Genomic DNA, 17728 nt, shown 5'->3' with positions numbered 1-17728 from the left:
CGCTCACACACTTCTTATAAACCACATCGACCATCCAATCTCACACCACTCCGTACAGCGGCGTTAACACAAATATCATGATCATGAATACTATGGACACATAGCAACGGTACCGTGCAAGTGCTAGCCTAGACCAAATCAACCAGGTTCTGATATTATATAACATATACTGAAACTGTGATAAATGGATATCTCATATCATTAATTTTCACATCAATCATATCATTTTGCATATATACATATACCATGAAAATCATCGGCTCGTACGCCAGTAAATCATAGCACAGCTCGTACGCTGGCAAATCACAACATAGCACGGCCCGTACGCCGGCAAACACATCATAGCACGGCCTGAACGCCGGTAAATCTCATCATAGCACAACCCGTACGCTAGCAAATCACATCATAGCACGGCCCATATGCCGGTTTTCCCATTATAAAAATCCGTATCATAATCCTATTCCAGAAAACAGTATCTCATAACATTTATACTTATGCCACACTAACAGGTTTTTCACATATTCAACATATCATCATTTTAATAGTGTTTTTCCAAATATAAATCATATATATATATATATATATATATATGTTTACTTTCCAGAAATAAATGCTATATATATATATATCTATAAATTTTCTCAAAATGACTAGCTTAGTTTATCCCCTTACCTGACCACTGAGAAAGCCCCCAAAATACTCTAATTTAACACCTAAAGGATTTCCTGGCTAATTCTCTGAAAATAAAAATTTCCAGTATTAAACTTTAGTATTTCCACGTATATATCATTTCCTATAACTATCACAATACCAAACTTGGTTTAAAAAGTCTTACCTCAACTCAATGATGATTTCCAACTAGCTTTTTCCAACGATCCGTTCTGGCAGATTTGGAGAGAACTTCCTCAGGAGCGTCGTGGTGGCTTCAAATCATCGATCCGACGTAAATTTGGCTCGGAATCGAAGAGAGAGAGAGAGAAATCGAAGAGGAGAGAGAGAGAGAGAGAGAGAAGACTTAGCTTAATGAAGAAGATAAAATTTGGATTTTTGATATTTATAGAACAGGGGATTCATCGACGAGACACGTTACCTCGTCGACGAGTCCTTCATTAAATTCGTCGACAAAAGTCAAAGCGGTCAAAAACCCCGCTAGGTATTTTCTCGTCGACGAAACCATGTATTCGTTGACGAATTTCCCCATCCCCTCATCGACAAAACCATGTATTCATCAACGAGTCTTGGCAATTTCTTGAATTTATTTACATTCTCCAAAATACAATATGCGTTCGTCAACGAAGTCTACGTCCTCCTTCTGTTTCTGTTCCTATTTTCTCTCCCTCTTAATTATTCAAATTCCATTTTTATTCGGGTTGTCACAAATATCATAAATGTTGGATAGGTATATATCCCCATTATCCATGGGTCCGGGTTGATCATGATTATGTCAGTTTAGTTTGTATCAGGGTTATTATGAATGTTATTATGTAAGGAAAAATATATATATGGTAAAATAGGCAGGTTGTTACAAATACATTCTCCCAAAGTATATTACCAGAGTTCTAAACTATCTTTATAAATAAATGTCTCCAAATATCCATATTACAGACCATATTACAATACAAAACCCAACTCAATTCATACGACCATATTACATATCCAAGAACTTCAAACATAACTTAAATACATTAGAGTTCTTATAAACACTTACAAAAACTAAACTGACTATCACCCCGCCTCGGTGTTCACTAAGCACGATCTCGAGATAATCCTAAAAAGATAATGTGTATATTAGGGTGAGACACTTTTCAGTAAATCATATTAAGTTAATATTAGTGTGTGGCCAACGTGAGTTTTAATGTATACAAAACATCATCAGTTGTTAATTAAGCATAGTTATAAAATCATTCTTAACCATACACACACACACACACAATTATTTGAAAACGAAAGTTCATGAGAATATGGGAGATTACACGCCCATACATGTAGCTCCCCTCTGCTCTAATACGTTATGCAACCTGGTATAGTTACAATTGATACTTATCAGGGTACTTGCCTTTCTCAGCAAGTATTCGGGCGGAGAGTTTACTTTGTCATAAACATTCATGCATTTGAATTCAAATACAAATACTCACACCTTTATAGTTAAAAAAATATGCATTTGTTTCCTCAGTATAAACCAATTCAATAAATAATAACACCATTTACATAAATCAACTTATATGCGTAAAAGACACCCCTTGGGACTAACACATCATTTACTTCCCCCATGATACGGGTTGTGCGGCCCGAAGACTGGACTTATGCCCTTGGGGATCAGCCCAAACACGGTCAAAGTAATCATCTACAAGTGTGTTTGCAGACATCCACAACTCAGTTTCAGGTCCGATAACCTTACCACTTCCTGGTCCGATCCCCAAGAAAGGTACTTCTATGTAGATTTTAAAATAATTAAGAAAAAACATAACTTGTTATTTTTAAAATTTTTTATGAAAACTTATATAAGATAATGCCTGGGATCATGAATTTTTGGGCTTGAATTTTAAATTTGTGTGAATTTAGAAGAAACTCTACACGTACTCCATATAATTTAAAGTCCAAGATCCAACCAATATGCAAAGTAGGTATTAGAAATCTAGAAAAATAATAAAAAGTTGTTTTCTAACTTTTCTATATACAGACAAATCGTAAACCCATGAAACATTTCCAGAAAATAAACCAACACAAACACATAATAAACATCAAAAACTAAAAAAAAAAACACACACGCAAAAACAAATTCTTCAAATCCCAGTTCAAAGATACCTTGAAAGCTTCTAGCAGTTGATCTCATTGGCGAAGGCGACAGGGACAGATCCGGAGCGTCAGTGGCAGCGACGAAGAGAGATGGAGAGATTGAGAGAGAGATACCGGAGAGATTGAGAGATTGAGGGAAATTAGGAGGATTTGAGGGAAAGGAGTGAGATTGGGGGAACCCGCGTGTGTTTATCAATGTGAGGCTATTAGTGACGAATTTTTAAAACCATCACTAATAGTGTTTAATAAATTTTTTCATTTTTTTTTAAATAAAAAAGTATTAGTGACAATTTTCAAATTCGTCACTAATACGTAAATAATAATGATGAATTTGAAGATTTGTCACTAATATCATGAAATAAATTTTTAAAATTTTTTAAAATAAATGAAGTATTAGTGACGGTTCCTAAATCCGTCACTAATAGTGACGAATCTTCAAATTCGTCAATAATAGTGTTTAATAAATTTTTTTATTTTTTTAATTAAAAGAAATATTAGTGACGGGTTCCAAATCCATCACTAATACATGACTAATAGTGACAAATTTGAAGATTCATCACTGATATCGTGTAATAAATTTATTTTATTACTTTTAAATAAAATAAGTATTAGTGACGGATTTGAGAACCGTCACTAATAAGGGACTAATAGTAACGAATCTTTAAATTCGTCGCTAATATTGTAAAATAATTTTTTAAATTTTTTTTAAACAATAGTATTTGAAAAAAAACTGATGAAACAATAGTATTCCGGAAATAAACTTTCCGAAATGATGAAAGTTGTACAAGTGACAGTATTTATATTAGTACATATAATGAACTAATAATTGAATTAATAACTAAATTAACAACTCAAAACTAATAATTCAAGAATACACATATGTTAACATACTCTAATGCTTCCATGCGTGGTCCGCTAAAAAGAATATTCTACTTTATGCATATAAAGAGCAGCTTGTATTGAATAAAAAATAAAGGAAGAAGAAAACAAAAATTCTATTCAATTTTTCCTTGTTTCCTGTTCATTCTCTGTTTCATTATCCCTATTCACTCTCTATTTCATGACATACGAAACCATTTCCTCCTACCTTACTCTTTGAAAAGTCTCAAATAATATAAATTTAAATATAATTAAAATAAATATTAAAAATGATAATAAACCCAATTACAAAATACATTCACTATCTTTCAATTGTTGTCCAATAGAATTTTTACTGTAATGCGAATTTTAAACTATAGCAGCTAAATAAAATAATTGTAATATTTTTTTATTTTTATGATGATATTTTTTTAATGTGTTATTTTGAAATTTTATTATTTTAATTATATTTTTATAATATTATTTAATTTAAAAATATTTTTGCCGGTTTATGATTTTTAGTTTTATAATTAACTATCGCTCCATCGAAACACGGACTATGCGCGCCGCGAGACAGGCCTGTTTGCTTGGCATCGCACCGAACTCACTGATTCAGTTCACTTCCTCTTCTTCCAAGCGCCTCGCCTCCCTTCTTGTCTCCGCCATGGCTCTCCTCGCTTCAACCTCCGCTCTAGTACCTCTCTCCCTCTTCCACCACTCCCCACGGATTCGCACGCGCTTCTTTCCCACACGCGCTGCCATCAGCTCCTCCTCCCCTGACTCCAGCGAGAGCATCGTTTCCTCCGCTTCTCCTTTGAAACCCTTTCCTCAATCCTTCGACCACACGCTTTCGAATCGCAAGGGCAGCCCACTTGTTCGGCTCGTTCGATCAGCCGAGTCTACAATCGAAAGGGTAAAATTGGGTTTTTTATTTTTTTATTTTGTTTATTTTTTGTCTTTGCAGCTCTGTGCTGGTGATTAATCATCTATGTTTATTATGTTATTGAATCATATTAGAATTTTCTGATGCGAAATTGTATTATAATTTAAGAAAGTAATTGTTATCACTTTCATCTCTATGTTCGATGGGTTTTTTTCAAAGTTTTTATATTATTTGATAATTGATCTTCAACTTCAAGCTGCAAAATAGATAAAACGTTAATCAGGGATTGTGTAGCAGGCCCTAAATACTTGGCGGCCTGTCAGTTGTCACTATGTTACATGCAAGAAGTCAAAATCCTAAAGGGCCTCATGCAATTTTATAGTATTGGAGGCTAAATTCAAGTTTATTGAGAAATGGAATACAATTCTAGAAGTGGCCAATTGAGAAATACCTGCAACTCAATTTCATTAGGTCCTACCTCTTTATATGGTACCAAGCTCTCTCTCTTTAGTTCATAATTTTTCTTTAAAGCCATTGAAACTAATGTCTCATTGAGATTTTAGATGTTAATTGCTGAGGTCATGTATGCCTGCGTAAGTGAGGTTTTAATGCTTTCATGAAGACTGTTGCCCTTTTGAAAATTGTATTGTTTACAGCTACATAATGTTTTGAGTGATCCATCAGGTATATATATATTTAATGCAGTTTAAGAAAGATCCTGTATTTGTTTTTGTTTGAGATATTTTTTGTATATTCTAATCTAAAAGAATTTCTTGCTTGTTCATTGCTGACAGGTTATTTTTGACTTCCGGTTCTTGGCACTTTTGGCTATTGGAGGTTCATTAGCCGGTTCATTGTTGTGCTTTCTAAATGTAATTTCCCGATATGCACATCTCTTTTGGCCTTAAAAAGGAAGCAAAAGTTATATTGTTTTGTAAGATAATTTATGTGTCCTATGCTTATTTGTGCACCATTATTTGCAGTTGAACTCTTTTTGTATGATTGTGGCAGAAGCATAGCCTTTTATCTAAAAGTACTTTTGTTTACATTGGGGTCTTTATATTTACTATGAACAAAATTTAGATTTTTCCTATGAAAATATGGATGCAGAACTCATAGATTCATATGTTTTTCAAAAATCAATAAACACACTGTTGGAATTCATTTATAATTAAATATAATTTTGTATACTGTGTGTGTGAGTTTTAATATTTTACGATAACTCCACCTATGTTGCTTTTGGTATCTTAACTCCTTACACAGACAATCCTAATCCTGAATAAAGGAAGATGGTTGCTTAAGGTAGCTGACAGTCTGGGAAAAAGAAGGGGAAGAGTATGAGGTCTCAATGATGTGGATCTACACCCTGTTTTGCCAGAGTGTCTGCTGCAGGTTCTCAGGAATATTCCCTTAAATCTTGCAGAATGGCAGAGAAGGATTCATATGGTATCCCACCTAGTGGGACAAAGACTTGATGATTGTTGTTTTGCTGTTAAGGGTTTAAACGAAGCACATATAAAAGACAAAACAAAATGTGAAGAGAAATTTGAGCATTTAAAGTACATTAATGTCTTCTCCACCCCTTTTGTGATGTTGATATTCTTAAATTTCCTAGCAATTAAATTATTTCTTTTCATGCAAAAATGGGCAAGATGCCAAATGTGGTTCGGCAACCGCATGTTCAGAAAAAAATTTAATGTACTTTAAAAGTTAAAATACTTATATACAAGCATTGTATATGTTTTGGACATATTTGGAAACATTTTTTAATCATCTATCTAGAGGCGTCCAATATGGATGTGCTGCTGCAATGGCAGCCTTTTAAAAGTTTCCATACCTTTTGAGCATGTTCCCATGGCGACCATATACCTGTGCTTAATGCAGAGCACTCTTTGGGGTTGGAGATTATTTTGTGATTCTAGAGGCAGAAGCTAACTACTAAAAAGTTATTCCTATTGAAATCGTAAAAAGGAATTTTGAATAACTAAAAACATTCAAATGGTGATCTGGTCGTTTGAATTATTACTATGAAGTTCTCTATACACATTTCATTCGCTAGTCTGTTCTAGGTTCGGATAAAAATTTGTTCTTAAGGTGTACATGAATGATTATGAAATGTGTGTCTTTAACTTATGTACTGGTTTCTGTTGGGAAGTCTTTTGGCATTGTATTCTTTGTGCGCTGGTGTTCATCTTTTCTGTTTTCACTTTTGACACGGTCTTACCACCAAGAAAAAACCAATGGCCATATGCCCATTACTTCTTATTGTTAAATATAAAAGGATGTTCTGATTTTTGAAATGCCTTCGCAATCCCTGCATTCTTATACCTGTGCTTAAATGTGTTCAAGCATCCTGGTCATCCATGTTGTGTAAATACTAAATACTATCATGTATTATCTGGGTCTCAATGTGTAATAAAACCCAAGGTACCTGGATTATTTGATTGAAGGCTAAACGCAACCATTTGCTGGAATTTCTCTATTCACGTGCATAAATATACATGTGTGTATGTTTCCACTGTTTTGATTTAATCAAATTATGCTAACTACTTTTCGTCTGCAGGGTTGTGTGTACATTGTTGAGGCATACAAAGTTTACTGGACAAGCTGTGTCAAAGGGATTCATACAGGAAATATGGTTCTAAGATTAGTTGAAGCTATTGGTGAGTCAGATGTTCTAGATTCAAGAATTAGTTATTGTCTTTTGAGAAGTATCTTGTCAGAGGATGATAGTGAATCCTTGAGTTGTGTGTTCTTAGAAAATTGCTGCACCATCAGCTTTGAGAAAAGAGTTCATTCATCTTAAAAGAAATGCAAGCCATTAGTCATCCAAGTCTTGTCATCAGCTTTTAATATCAGCTTCTTAATTGGTTTTCAATGTGATAAATTCTCTCTGGCTCTCACCATCCATTTTTATCATGCCAATTCACCTGTACTATCTCAATCCACTCATCATTATATTTACATTTTTTATAATTTTTTGTCTTCTTTTGGTTATTTAAATTAGATTGAAAATACTAAGAAATGCACAAACTTGGGATAAATCATCCCATAGATCATGAAAAGAGCTGTTTCTTTTCTGATCATTAAAAATTACCTTTGTGTGTCTTCGTAAGGTAAATTAATTCCATTCAGTTTTTCAAAAACTTCAGATTATTGATGATAGGAATTTGCTGAGACAGAATAATGCTGCTTTTCTAACTTAAAGTTTCACTGAAATCAGTTTAGGTAGGTTTTGAGTCTTTTGACAAATCGCTTTGAATCATTTCCTCTCTTTTTTTCCCCTTTTTTTGTGGGAGGAGGAGGAGACGGTAATATTGGACTATTTCCTTTTATTCAAATTATAATTTGGTATTTTTATATGTGATGAGAATCATGGTGATTACATTGATTTTGCTGTATTGAGGTCTCTAATTAATGTTCATGTGCTTTTGACTACATTCATACGAGAGAGAGAGAGAGAGAGATTCATTCTGAGCATGTATGTCCCTGAAGTTTCTGTTTGGGGAATTTTTGATACCTCTATGCACGCAAGCAAAAAAAAAGTGCAAAAACTATTGGAGAGAGAGAGAGAGATTCATTCTGAGCATGTATGTCCCTGAAGTTTCTGTTTGGGGAATTTTTGATACCTCTATACACACAAGCAAAAAAAAAAGTGCAAAAACTATTGCTTCCGTACATATAAGTGGTAGATGTGTCTATTGCTACATCATTTTGTCTTCTGTCATCCAGAGAGCCTATTGCATCTTTTGCTTAAATCCTGACAATGACCATGTTATTGTTTCTGAATTTTTCATATTAATTGTTTAGCATTTAGGTTTTCGAGGCAGAGAATGACATTGATGATGCTTTGTTTATGCAGATGTATATCTTGCTGGAACTGTCATGTTAATCTTTGGGATGGGTCTATATGGATTATTCATCAGTAATGTGCCTCCTGATGTACCTGCCAATGTTGATCGTGCCCTCAAGGGGTCATCCTTGTTCGGGATGTTTGCTCTTAAGGTAATTATGGTTCCATCTGAATGGAACTGTGTTTGCATCTCTCTCACAAGGATTTGATTAGTAATGTTTATCTTGTGTTTTCAGTGTGTAAGTGGGCATGAGCATGCCAATGGGAATTTGAATGGTTTCTATAATGTTTTGCGTAGTATTTGAGGTGAAAACCAATTATCTTGAATGGATCTATTAAAAAAATGGTTGCCATCTCATGAATGATGGTAATGAAGCAAAATTGTCATTTCAACAAACGTATAATCCCGTACCATTTGATATGGTTAGGTTTGCCCTGGAAAATTCTAAAAGCAAATTTAAAAAAATCTTAACATTTATGCTCCCATTGGTTGCTGAGATGTTGAAAGGCAAGAAAATTTGAAGGGTTATGACCATATCTTCAACAATTTAATGATTAGAGCTCTATTTGTTTTGGTGGAAGTTAACTCCAAATGAAGAACTTATGTTTCAGTCTGCTGTTTTCTTTAAGAAGGCCGATTTCCAACTCTGCCCATTTGTAGCTAAAGCTTGTTTTGTAGTACACCATTCCCGGATTTGTTATTTTTAGGAAGCAAATATCCATAAGGAACAGGGGCAATCTTTTACTGTCTGTTTTTCAGCTTGCAAATTACATGGATTGCTTGGTCAGAGTACCATCCATTGCAGGATTATATTTCTAATCAATTGGTTTTTGTTATGACTAAGTAAGTTTGATGCCATGGGTTCTTGATTAATTCCCTATCTATTCCTCTATTTGATCAGAAGGCCTCCTCTTAAAGACCACCATCTGTAATGGGTTGATCATGCACTCCTACTCACCTAAAAATTTGCCTTCTTTTCTTATGATGGATTGATTTTCTCTAGTGTCTCGTCTTTCAACCAAATTCAGATCCAAAAGGTGAGATTCCACTAGAGCCATCAGTGCTATCCCTCGCCAAAACAGTGGGGCATCAATTGGTCACAAATAGATCCCATGGCAAATGATGAACTCAATTACAATCTCATCATTAACATGTTCAACTTGGAATGTAAATATTCATATTCTGTCATGCTATTCATCAACTTTCCTACCAAATCTGCATAACATGCCTAGCTGATTACTGATGAAAGTATGTTTCTCTGCAACTATGTTGTCTTTTGCAGGAGAGGCCTCAATGGATGAAAATCAGTTCGCTAGATGAATTAAAGACTAAAGTGGGGCATGTCATTGTCATGATTCTTCTAGTAAAGATGTTTGAGAGGAGCAAGATGGTGAGAATAGCCACTGGGTTGGATCTATTAAGTTATTCTGTATGCATTTTTTTATCATCAGCTTCCTTGTACATCCTTCATAATCTTCACAAGTCGGAATAGAAAGTGTGTGTGTGTGTGTGTGTGTTTTTTTTTTTTTGAATCATCAGCTTCCTCGAATCCTTGTACAAGTCAGAACAGAAATGTGACTGCTCAATTGCAGTTAGTGTAATATCAGTTTACTAAAATAACTTTTATGTTTGGTATGCAGGAAAGATTATGGCAGTTTTAATTTTTTGTGGACGGCCAACTCTTTTTGAAGTTGTGTAGGGTGAGAATTTCTCTCTTTTGAGAAGCTCATGATTAGGGTTTGGAACTTTAGGGTCATTTTGTATCGCTCTAAAAAATTAGAGAAATGAAAATTTAAAATCAGAAACAGAAACTAAAAATTAGAAAGCAACTGGCTATTTGATTAATATTTATAAAATTAATATAAATTAAAATTCTAATTAAAAAATACTTATTTTCATCTTTAAATAAAATAATATTATAAAAATACTATTACAATAATAAAATTACAAATAAATAGGCATTTAAAAAATTATGGTAGTAAAAATAAATTTTATTATAATTATTTTATTTAATTATTCTACTTTCAAATTTTACTTTACAATAAAAATTTTATTAAATGACCATTGAAAAATAGTAAAAATATTTTGTAAATGAATTTATTATTTTTTTTAAAAAATTATATATTTTTTAATTATATTTAAATTCACATTATCATTTAATTTTGATTTTAATTTAAAAGTATATAAAATGAATAATTTAATCCAAACAAATTATTTCTAGTGAAATTTCTAATAAAATGTTGTCAAAACAATTGAAAATCATAAATTTTGTTTTTCAATTTTTTAGGCAAATAGTTAAAAGTCAACAATAGAAACGGAAAACTCACAATATAAATAAATGCGCTTTTATAATTTGTTTCTTTACCATGGAGAAACAAAAATAGAAAATAAAAAACAAATACCACATAGGCTCTTAATATTTAGGATTGGAAGAGAAAGCCTTTTATTGTATAGTCCACACCCGATCCGATGGACCCAAAAAAATATTTATAGTAAGTTTTGTTGGCTAAATTTTGTTGGGATGCTACCATTGGTTAATAAATTTTGCTTTGCAAAACATTGCCCTTGTTGGTAGGTGGTACTGCAAATTTTGTTTCAATTAGTTTCCATTTATCATTCAATTGTCAATAATATGAATGCTATGTTTGGAAGCTTGAAATCTAAACCTGAAATTAGATTTTTGTAAATTTAAATAAAATATAATATAAACTTATATTATTTTTTTTAATTTATATAAATTCAAACTCAATTCTAAGTTAATTACACCCTATTATATTGCAACTCTTTCCCCCCATCCTTGACAAGATTAATGGTATTTTTATGTTTTGTTACTTTCATCTATCTTTCTATTCCATTCTCTTACCTCCTCTTTGGTTTGCATAATGAAATTGAAATAGGAAATGAATTAAAGAAGGAATGGAATGAAGGTAGGAATTTACTTTTGGGATGCAATTTTGCATTTGATTAATAATATGGAATAACTATAAGAATTTAATTTTAATTTATTTATAATATTTAATATTCATTAATGGCTTCTATAATGAAACAAAAAATAAGTTATTTTTTATTAAAAAAATCCTAATACATAATTTTTTTGATTTTTTATTTTATAATATAGACTTTTATTAGTTTTAAAATTATTTTTTTACTGTAGTTATTATTATCTCTATTTTTTACACTAATTAATATCCTTAAAATAATAAATTTTATTCTTTTTTCTTTTTATTATTATGGTTCTTTTTGCTACAATTATCTTATAGTAATAATTATTATTGCCAATGTAATTTTTATTAGTTTTTATTTTTTATTATTTTTGTAATAATTGTTGTCCTTAAAATAGTAATAATTATTATTTTTGAACTTTATTATTATTTTTTTATTTATTATTATTATTATTATTATTTTACCCTTTGTCATTACTATTGTGTAGCAATAAATATTAATATTATTTTTTTATTATTCTTATTGTAATTATTATTAGTTGTTATTGTTTTAATAATTAGTATTATTTTTATTTTTGTTTGATTATTAGCTTTTCTATTATTTTCATAATAGTGATTATTATTAATGTAATTTATCATTGTTTATTATTGTTATTACTATTTTTTTATTAGTTTTACAATAACTATTATCCTTAAAATAATAATTATTATTTTTTATTTATTTTTTATTGTTGTTCTTATTGTTATTATTTTACAATAAGAAATATTATTCTTCTCACAGTTGTTATTAATTGATATTATTTTTATTATATTATAATTATTATCCCTAAAATAATGCTTACTATTATTTTGGTCTATTTTATTATTTATAATTTTCTTGTTGTTATTATTATTTTATTTATAATAAATAATATTATTAGTTGTTAGTATTTTATTGCCAATTATATTAGTCTTACTGTTTGTTAAATAATATAAAAATTACTATATGTTTATTGTTGTTTTTTTTTTTGGCGAAAAAAAAGAAGAAGTGAAACATAAGAAGAAAAGACGGAGGGAGGGGCGGGTGGGGCATGGGGTGCGACCATACGGGCCACCATCGGGCTTCTGCGAGGTTGCCCGGCGGCGCCCCCCCCTTTCCCTTGCCCCATTCGATTCCAACCTCCCCTGGCTCCTACCTCTTCCTTCCCCCCCCCCCCCTTCTCGTCTTCCTCCCTCCCTTCTTCCACTGTCTTTTCTTTTGCCAAGCTTTCACTTCTATTTTCCCTTCTACCTGTTTTTGCCCGTCGGTGCCCCGCCCGGGACGAGTCGTAGGGCTGGCTCTTCGCGCTCGACTTTTTGGGCGACGGCTGGGGGAAGAAGAGAGGACGGAGGATGGACGGGGAAGGCCCTCTACGCCCGGACTTCCCGGAGGGCCTGGGGCCCCGTCGGGGGGTCGCCCTTCGGCGGGGGAAGAACGGTGGTAGGTCCGGGGTGTGTTTTGCGTGTTCTAGATAGAATAGGATTTATCCTATTAGTGTTTTGTTCATTATATTTTTTTTTATGTCGTTTTGCTAATTTTTTAGAGTTTTTAATCATAATAATTATCCTTAAAATAATGACTATTATTATTTTTGCATTTTTATTATTATTGTTCTTGTTGTTATTATTATTTTACAAAAATAAATATTGTTTTTGTTCTTTGTAATTCTATTAGTGGTTAGTATTTGTGTAATATTTTTATAATAATAATTATCTATTTGTGGGATTTTTATCATTGAATAGGTGTAGTTATGTTGACATTTATTGTTTAGAATAAATAAATATCATTTATTTTTAGTAATTAGTATTATTAGCAGTTGTTGTTTTTAGAATTATTTTATTATAAAAAGAGTTTGATTCTATAGAATGAAAATAGATTCCAGCCAATATGGATCGTAATCATGATTCCCCATTTGCAAGAATTGTATTCTGGCCGAAATATAATCAAAAGTAGGAATATGATTCTATTCCTTATATTTGATTCAATTTCAAGTCTGATTTCACAAACCAAATGGAAGGTTATAACTCTCAAACATAAACTTAGAACTTCATAAAGACATTTAAAAGATTTGTAATACTTATTAGTCTTATTTTTTGCTTAAAAAATACATCCCAAGGGATATATATTGGGAAAAATAAATATATAAAATGCTGAATAAAAAATGGAATTTTTTGAGTTACAAAAAGAAGCAGGACAAAAAATACTATAGATGCATTTTTTCAATCGAGAAAACATTTTTTTCCTTGGGTAAGAAATAATCTAAAATTTTCATAAGAGCTACATGAGAAAAAAAAATGAAAAAGATTTTTAGGATGCTTAATATATGCATACATTATATAAATGCAGAAAATAATGACTAGATTTCAGAAATTAACATAAGGAATAAGATTCGGAAATTTCGATTGTTTTAAGTTGAGAATTTCATGTTAAAAGTATTAATCAAATATCGGGAATGATGTGAAAGGATATAAGAAAGAAGATGATTACTTATTATTGTGTAATCTAGATCTAGTGTAGGTTTCTAGTTAATAAAAATGATAAAAAATGAATATTTAAAATTTGTTATTTATTGTCTATTTTGCTTTATGTAAATAATGAAAAAATTTATATGGTCATTACTTCATAATTATAGCATAATTTATCAAATCCTTCTCGTTTTATTACTTGAGATACATATTATGCAAACGGGGCGTAACCGTAGAGAATATTTGTGTTTTTTAATATTAGAAAATAAAATTACAATTGCATGTTTGGTATGTAGAAAAGGAATAAAATTGGAGATATAAAATCAAATTTATCACAAGATTGGGTTGCTCTCTATAATCAAATGTTGTTTGCATTCATTTTAGACACTATTAAATTGGGCAAAAAAAAAAATTGCCGTAAAGAAAATCAACTACCTAAAAATGGACTAAAAGTATAGACCCAATTCTATATTTGGAACATGGTTTGAGAACTTTAATTTGAATATGTGTATATTTAAACGAGTCATAATTTAACTTTATATTGTATTTTTTGTTTTGTCTAAAAATCATTAGGAAATTAGATCTAAAACAAGCATGAAATTGAAGATTTAGATTTAGAAACTTTGAAATCGTGCTTCCAAACACTAAATTATTTGAAGTGAAAATTAAAAAACAAATATATGATTGAAACCATGTGACGAACCCACTTCCACCCCCATACAAAAGAAATATATGATTGCATATTTGAGAACAAAAAATCTCAATTTCAATATTAAAAAAAAAAAAAAAAAGAGCTAGACCCATGGCAAAAAATATGAAACTAAAGCCAGAATTTAGATCAGGAACAATATTTTTGAATTTATTAATAGAATGACAGCGAAACCATAAATGAGAAAACAGAGCAGAGAGAGAGAGAGAGTAAGAGAGAAGGAGAGGTGACGTTCAGAGTTTTCAAAGAAAACGTCTAATCCCAAAAACGGAACATGCATTGCGAACGGAGCATTACGCGTTGAGGAGTTTGAATCCCGCTGTAGACGCAGTCTCTGCAAAAGCCGCATTGCAATATCTCCCCATTTTTGGAAACCTGGAATTCTTTCCCCTACTTTCCCCTGTTTTCTCTCTGCCCCTTCTGATTTCCTTTTGCTCTCTGCTCTCATTTTGATATTCTTTCCCGTCACAATCACACAGAGAGAAAGATAAGGAGAGAGGCAATAATTATCTATGCAGTTTGATTACACGTGTTTTTCACTTTTTCCTTTTTTCACTTTTTCTCCTTCTGTTCCTTCTGTTGCATCAATGCATGCTTGTGAGAGTAGAAGGAGGAGGAGATTTTTAGTAAGAAACAATTGGAAGAGATTTTGAAGGGAACCCATTAGTGCTTCTTGAATGAACATTAATGGGTTTGTTCTTTAATGTCTTCTTCTTATCTCTTCTCAGCTCAATCTCAATCTCACCTTCTTGTAAGTACTTTCTCTTTCCCAACCCCCTCTCTCTTTATTAAAGTATTCACCCTAAAAATAAATAAAAAAAAGAGGAAAGAAGTTAACTTCATTGGAATCATGATCCATTGAACTGCAGATGGGTATGATCCACTGGACCCTAATGGGAACATCACCATTAAATGGGATGTCATGCAATCCAACTCTAAAACATATGATGTATGCTTTCTTCCACTTCAAACTTGTTCTTACTTGTTCTTTCATGCTCTTAATCATGCCTGTATCTTGATTCACCCATTTGGCCATTCTCCAAAATGTACAGGTTAAGGTATCCATTTTTAACTATCAGCTGTTTAGGCATATTGAGAGGCCTGGCTGGAGGCTCGGTTGGACATGGCCAGGGCATGAGGTGATATGGAACATGTGGGGAGCTGAGGCCACAGAGCAGGGCAACTGTTCTTTGCACAAGGGACAAGCACTTCCTCACTCTTGTGAGAGGAACCCTATCATTGTTGATCTCCTCCCTGGAACCCCTTACAATTTGCAAGTCTCCAATTGTTGCAAGGGAGGAGTGCTATCCTCCATGAACCAAGACCCTTCTAAGTATACTGCTGCTTTTCAAATGAGTGTTGGAGCTTCCCCCAATAACAATGGTGATGATTATAATGAGAATAATGATAATTCAGGAATCGTAAAGCCAGTGAATTTCAGTCTTGGCCTTCCTGGTTATACATGTGGAGACCCATTTGTCGTTCCGCCCAGCAAGTTTTCTGTGGATGGAGGCCGTCGATGGACACAAGCTCTGAGTAAGTGTAATGGCAGATCTGTTTATAGGAATTAAGGTCATTATAAAGATGCTGCCTTTTTTCCCCTGATGAGAGGAAATGCACATACAAAACTGGTGTTGTCTCTTGTTTTCATACTCATCAATATCAATATGCTGATATGTTTTCCAGCAAGAAATGATTTACACAAGACACAAATTTCAAGTTTAGATGTATATAAATGCACATGTGATCCTTTCATTGGTACACTATTGTTCATGAGAAAGAAAGTATGTCAGCATATTGATGAACAAGAACAAAGCGCAGAATTTGGTTCATCTTTCAGAAATAGTTCCCAAAATATTACATTGTAAGATTCAATGACAAATAAGGTCAAGTGCTGGTAATTTTTTTCTCTTTTGGTGAATTGTGGTATTCCAAATATTTATCGCAGTGACGTGGAATGTGACTTGCTCATATTCCCAATTCCGGGCATCTCCTGCCCCAACTTGTTGTGTTTCGCTGTCTGCGTTCTACAACGATACCATTGTTCCATGCCCCCAATGCAGCTGTGGTTGCCAGGGACAGCCTGCGGGAGCAAAATGTGTAAAGTAACCGCTCCTCTTCACATATCTGTCAAGTTCATCTTGAAGCTCATTCAATTCATAGTAACCTTCTTTCCTCTTCCGAGTAGCTCTGTAGCTCATTCAAAACTCCATATTTTGCATAAATTTGCAGGCCTGGCGAACCCCCACCAATGTTGCAGCTACCACATAATGAAGAAGAAGTTCCACCGCCATTAGTAAGTTGTTCCTCACACATGTGCCCCATTCGAGTGCATTGGCATGTGAAGCTAAGCTACACGGAGTATTGGCGGGTTAAGATCACAGTCACAAATCTAAATTTTGTCAAAAACTATAGTGACTGGACCTTGGTGGTGCTGCACCCCAACTTGCAGAATGTGACACAAGTTTTCAGCTTCAACTACAAGCCACTTAATCAGTATGGTTATATCAGTAAGTTTAAGGACAAACCACCTTCATTATTCGATTCTTTATATCTTTTTCGTTCAAACTTTCGATTCTTCGTGTTCCTAACTTTCCTACTTGGTCTATCAGATGACACTGGGATGTTTTGGGGAGTTCGATACTACAACAACATGCTGCTGCAATCAGGCAAAAGTGGGAATGTGCAAACTGAGATGCTACTGCACAAAGATCCTGAAATTTTCACTTTCAGGGAAGGATGGGCTTTCCCAAGAAAGATTTCTTTTAATGGCGATGAATGTGTCATGCCCTCTCCTGATCAGTACCCAAGGCTCCCCAACAGCAGCCAGTTCAGTGCTCAAGCAAGGCCATGGATTGCTTTTCTCACACTTTTATTACTAGCAGCCATACTTTAGAATAGTTTTAATATATAATTCAATTACTTCACCTCCAAGATTGTAAATATAATGGCGTACTGTGTTCATTTAGTTAAATATTTCTATTAGTTATTTACTTATTTGGAAGATTCATCGTTCATCATGTATGGTACCTTTGAAATGACCTCTAACGTGCACAAATCTCATGATCCTAGCAAAGTCTAAGTCATTAAGCAATGCTTTCTAGTTTAAGCAATTCTATTCTATTCCTATCCCTATGTGATAAGTGAGCAGTTAATTCCTAACAGAGTTGAAGTTGCCGTTGTCATAGTGTTTGTGATGTAG

The 17728-nt window shown here is 32.9% G+C and overlaps 2 protein-coding genes across 2 annotated transcripts; both read left to right on the top strand.

Annotated features, from left to right (window-relative positions):
• Positions 1 to 4171: 4171 nt before the first annotated feature.
• LOC131163899 (uncharacterized) lies at positions 4172 to 10035 on the top strand. Its single transcript, XM_058120719.1, has 5 exons — positions 4172 to 4567; positions 5332 to 5409; positions 7101 to 7200; positions 8400 to 8542; positions 9674 to 10035. The coding sequence occupies exons 1-5, from the start codon at positions 4214 to 4216 to the stop codon at positions 9881 to 9883; spliced, it is 885 nt and encodes a 294-aa protein (XP_057976702.1). The 5' UTR covers positions 4172 to 4213; the 3' UTR covers positions 9884 to 10035.
• A 5398-nt stretch (positions 10036 to 15433) lies between these two features.
• Positions 15434 to 17422, top strand: LOC131163588 (COBRA-like protein 6). Its single transcript, XM_058120177.1, has 5 exons — positions 15434 to 15475; positions 15579 to 16062; positions 16475 to 16631; positions 16759 to 17036; positions 17139 to 17422. Exons 1-5 carry the CDS (start codon positions 15449 to 15451, stop codon positions 17420 to 17422), a joined length of 1230 nt encoding a protein of 409 aa, XP_057976160.1. The 5' UTR covers positions 15434 to 15448.
• The last annotated feature ends 306 nt before the right edge of the window (positions 17423 to 17728 follow it).

The sequence above is a fragment of the Malania oleifera genome, chromosome 9 (genome assembly GCF_029873635.1).
Source record: "Malania oleifera isolate guangnan ecotype guangnan chromosome 9, ASM2987363v1, whole genome shotgun sequence".
Lineage (NCBI taxonomy): Eukaryota > Viridiplantae > Streptophyta > Magnoliopsida > Santalales > Ximeniaceae > Malania > Malania oleifera.
Note: the sequence above shows the minus strand (reverse complement) of the source record. Positions and strands in the feature narration are given on the sequence as shown.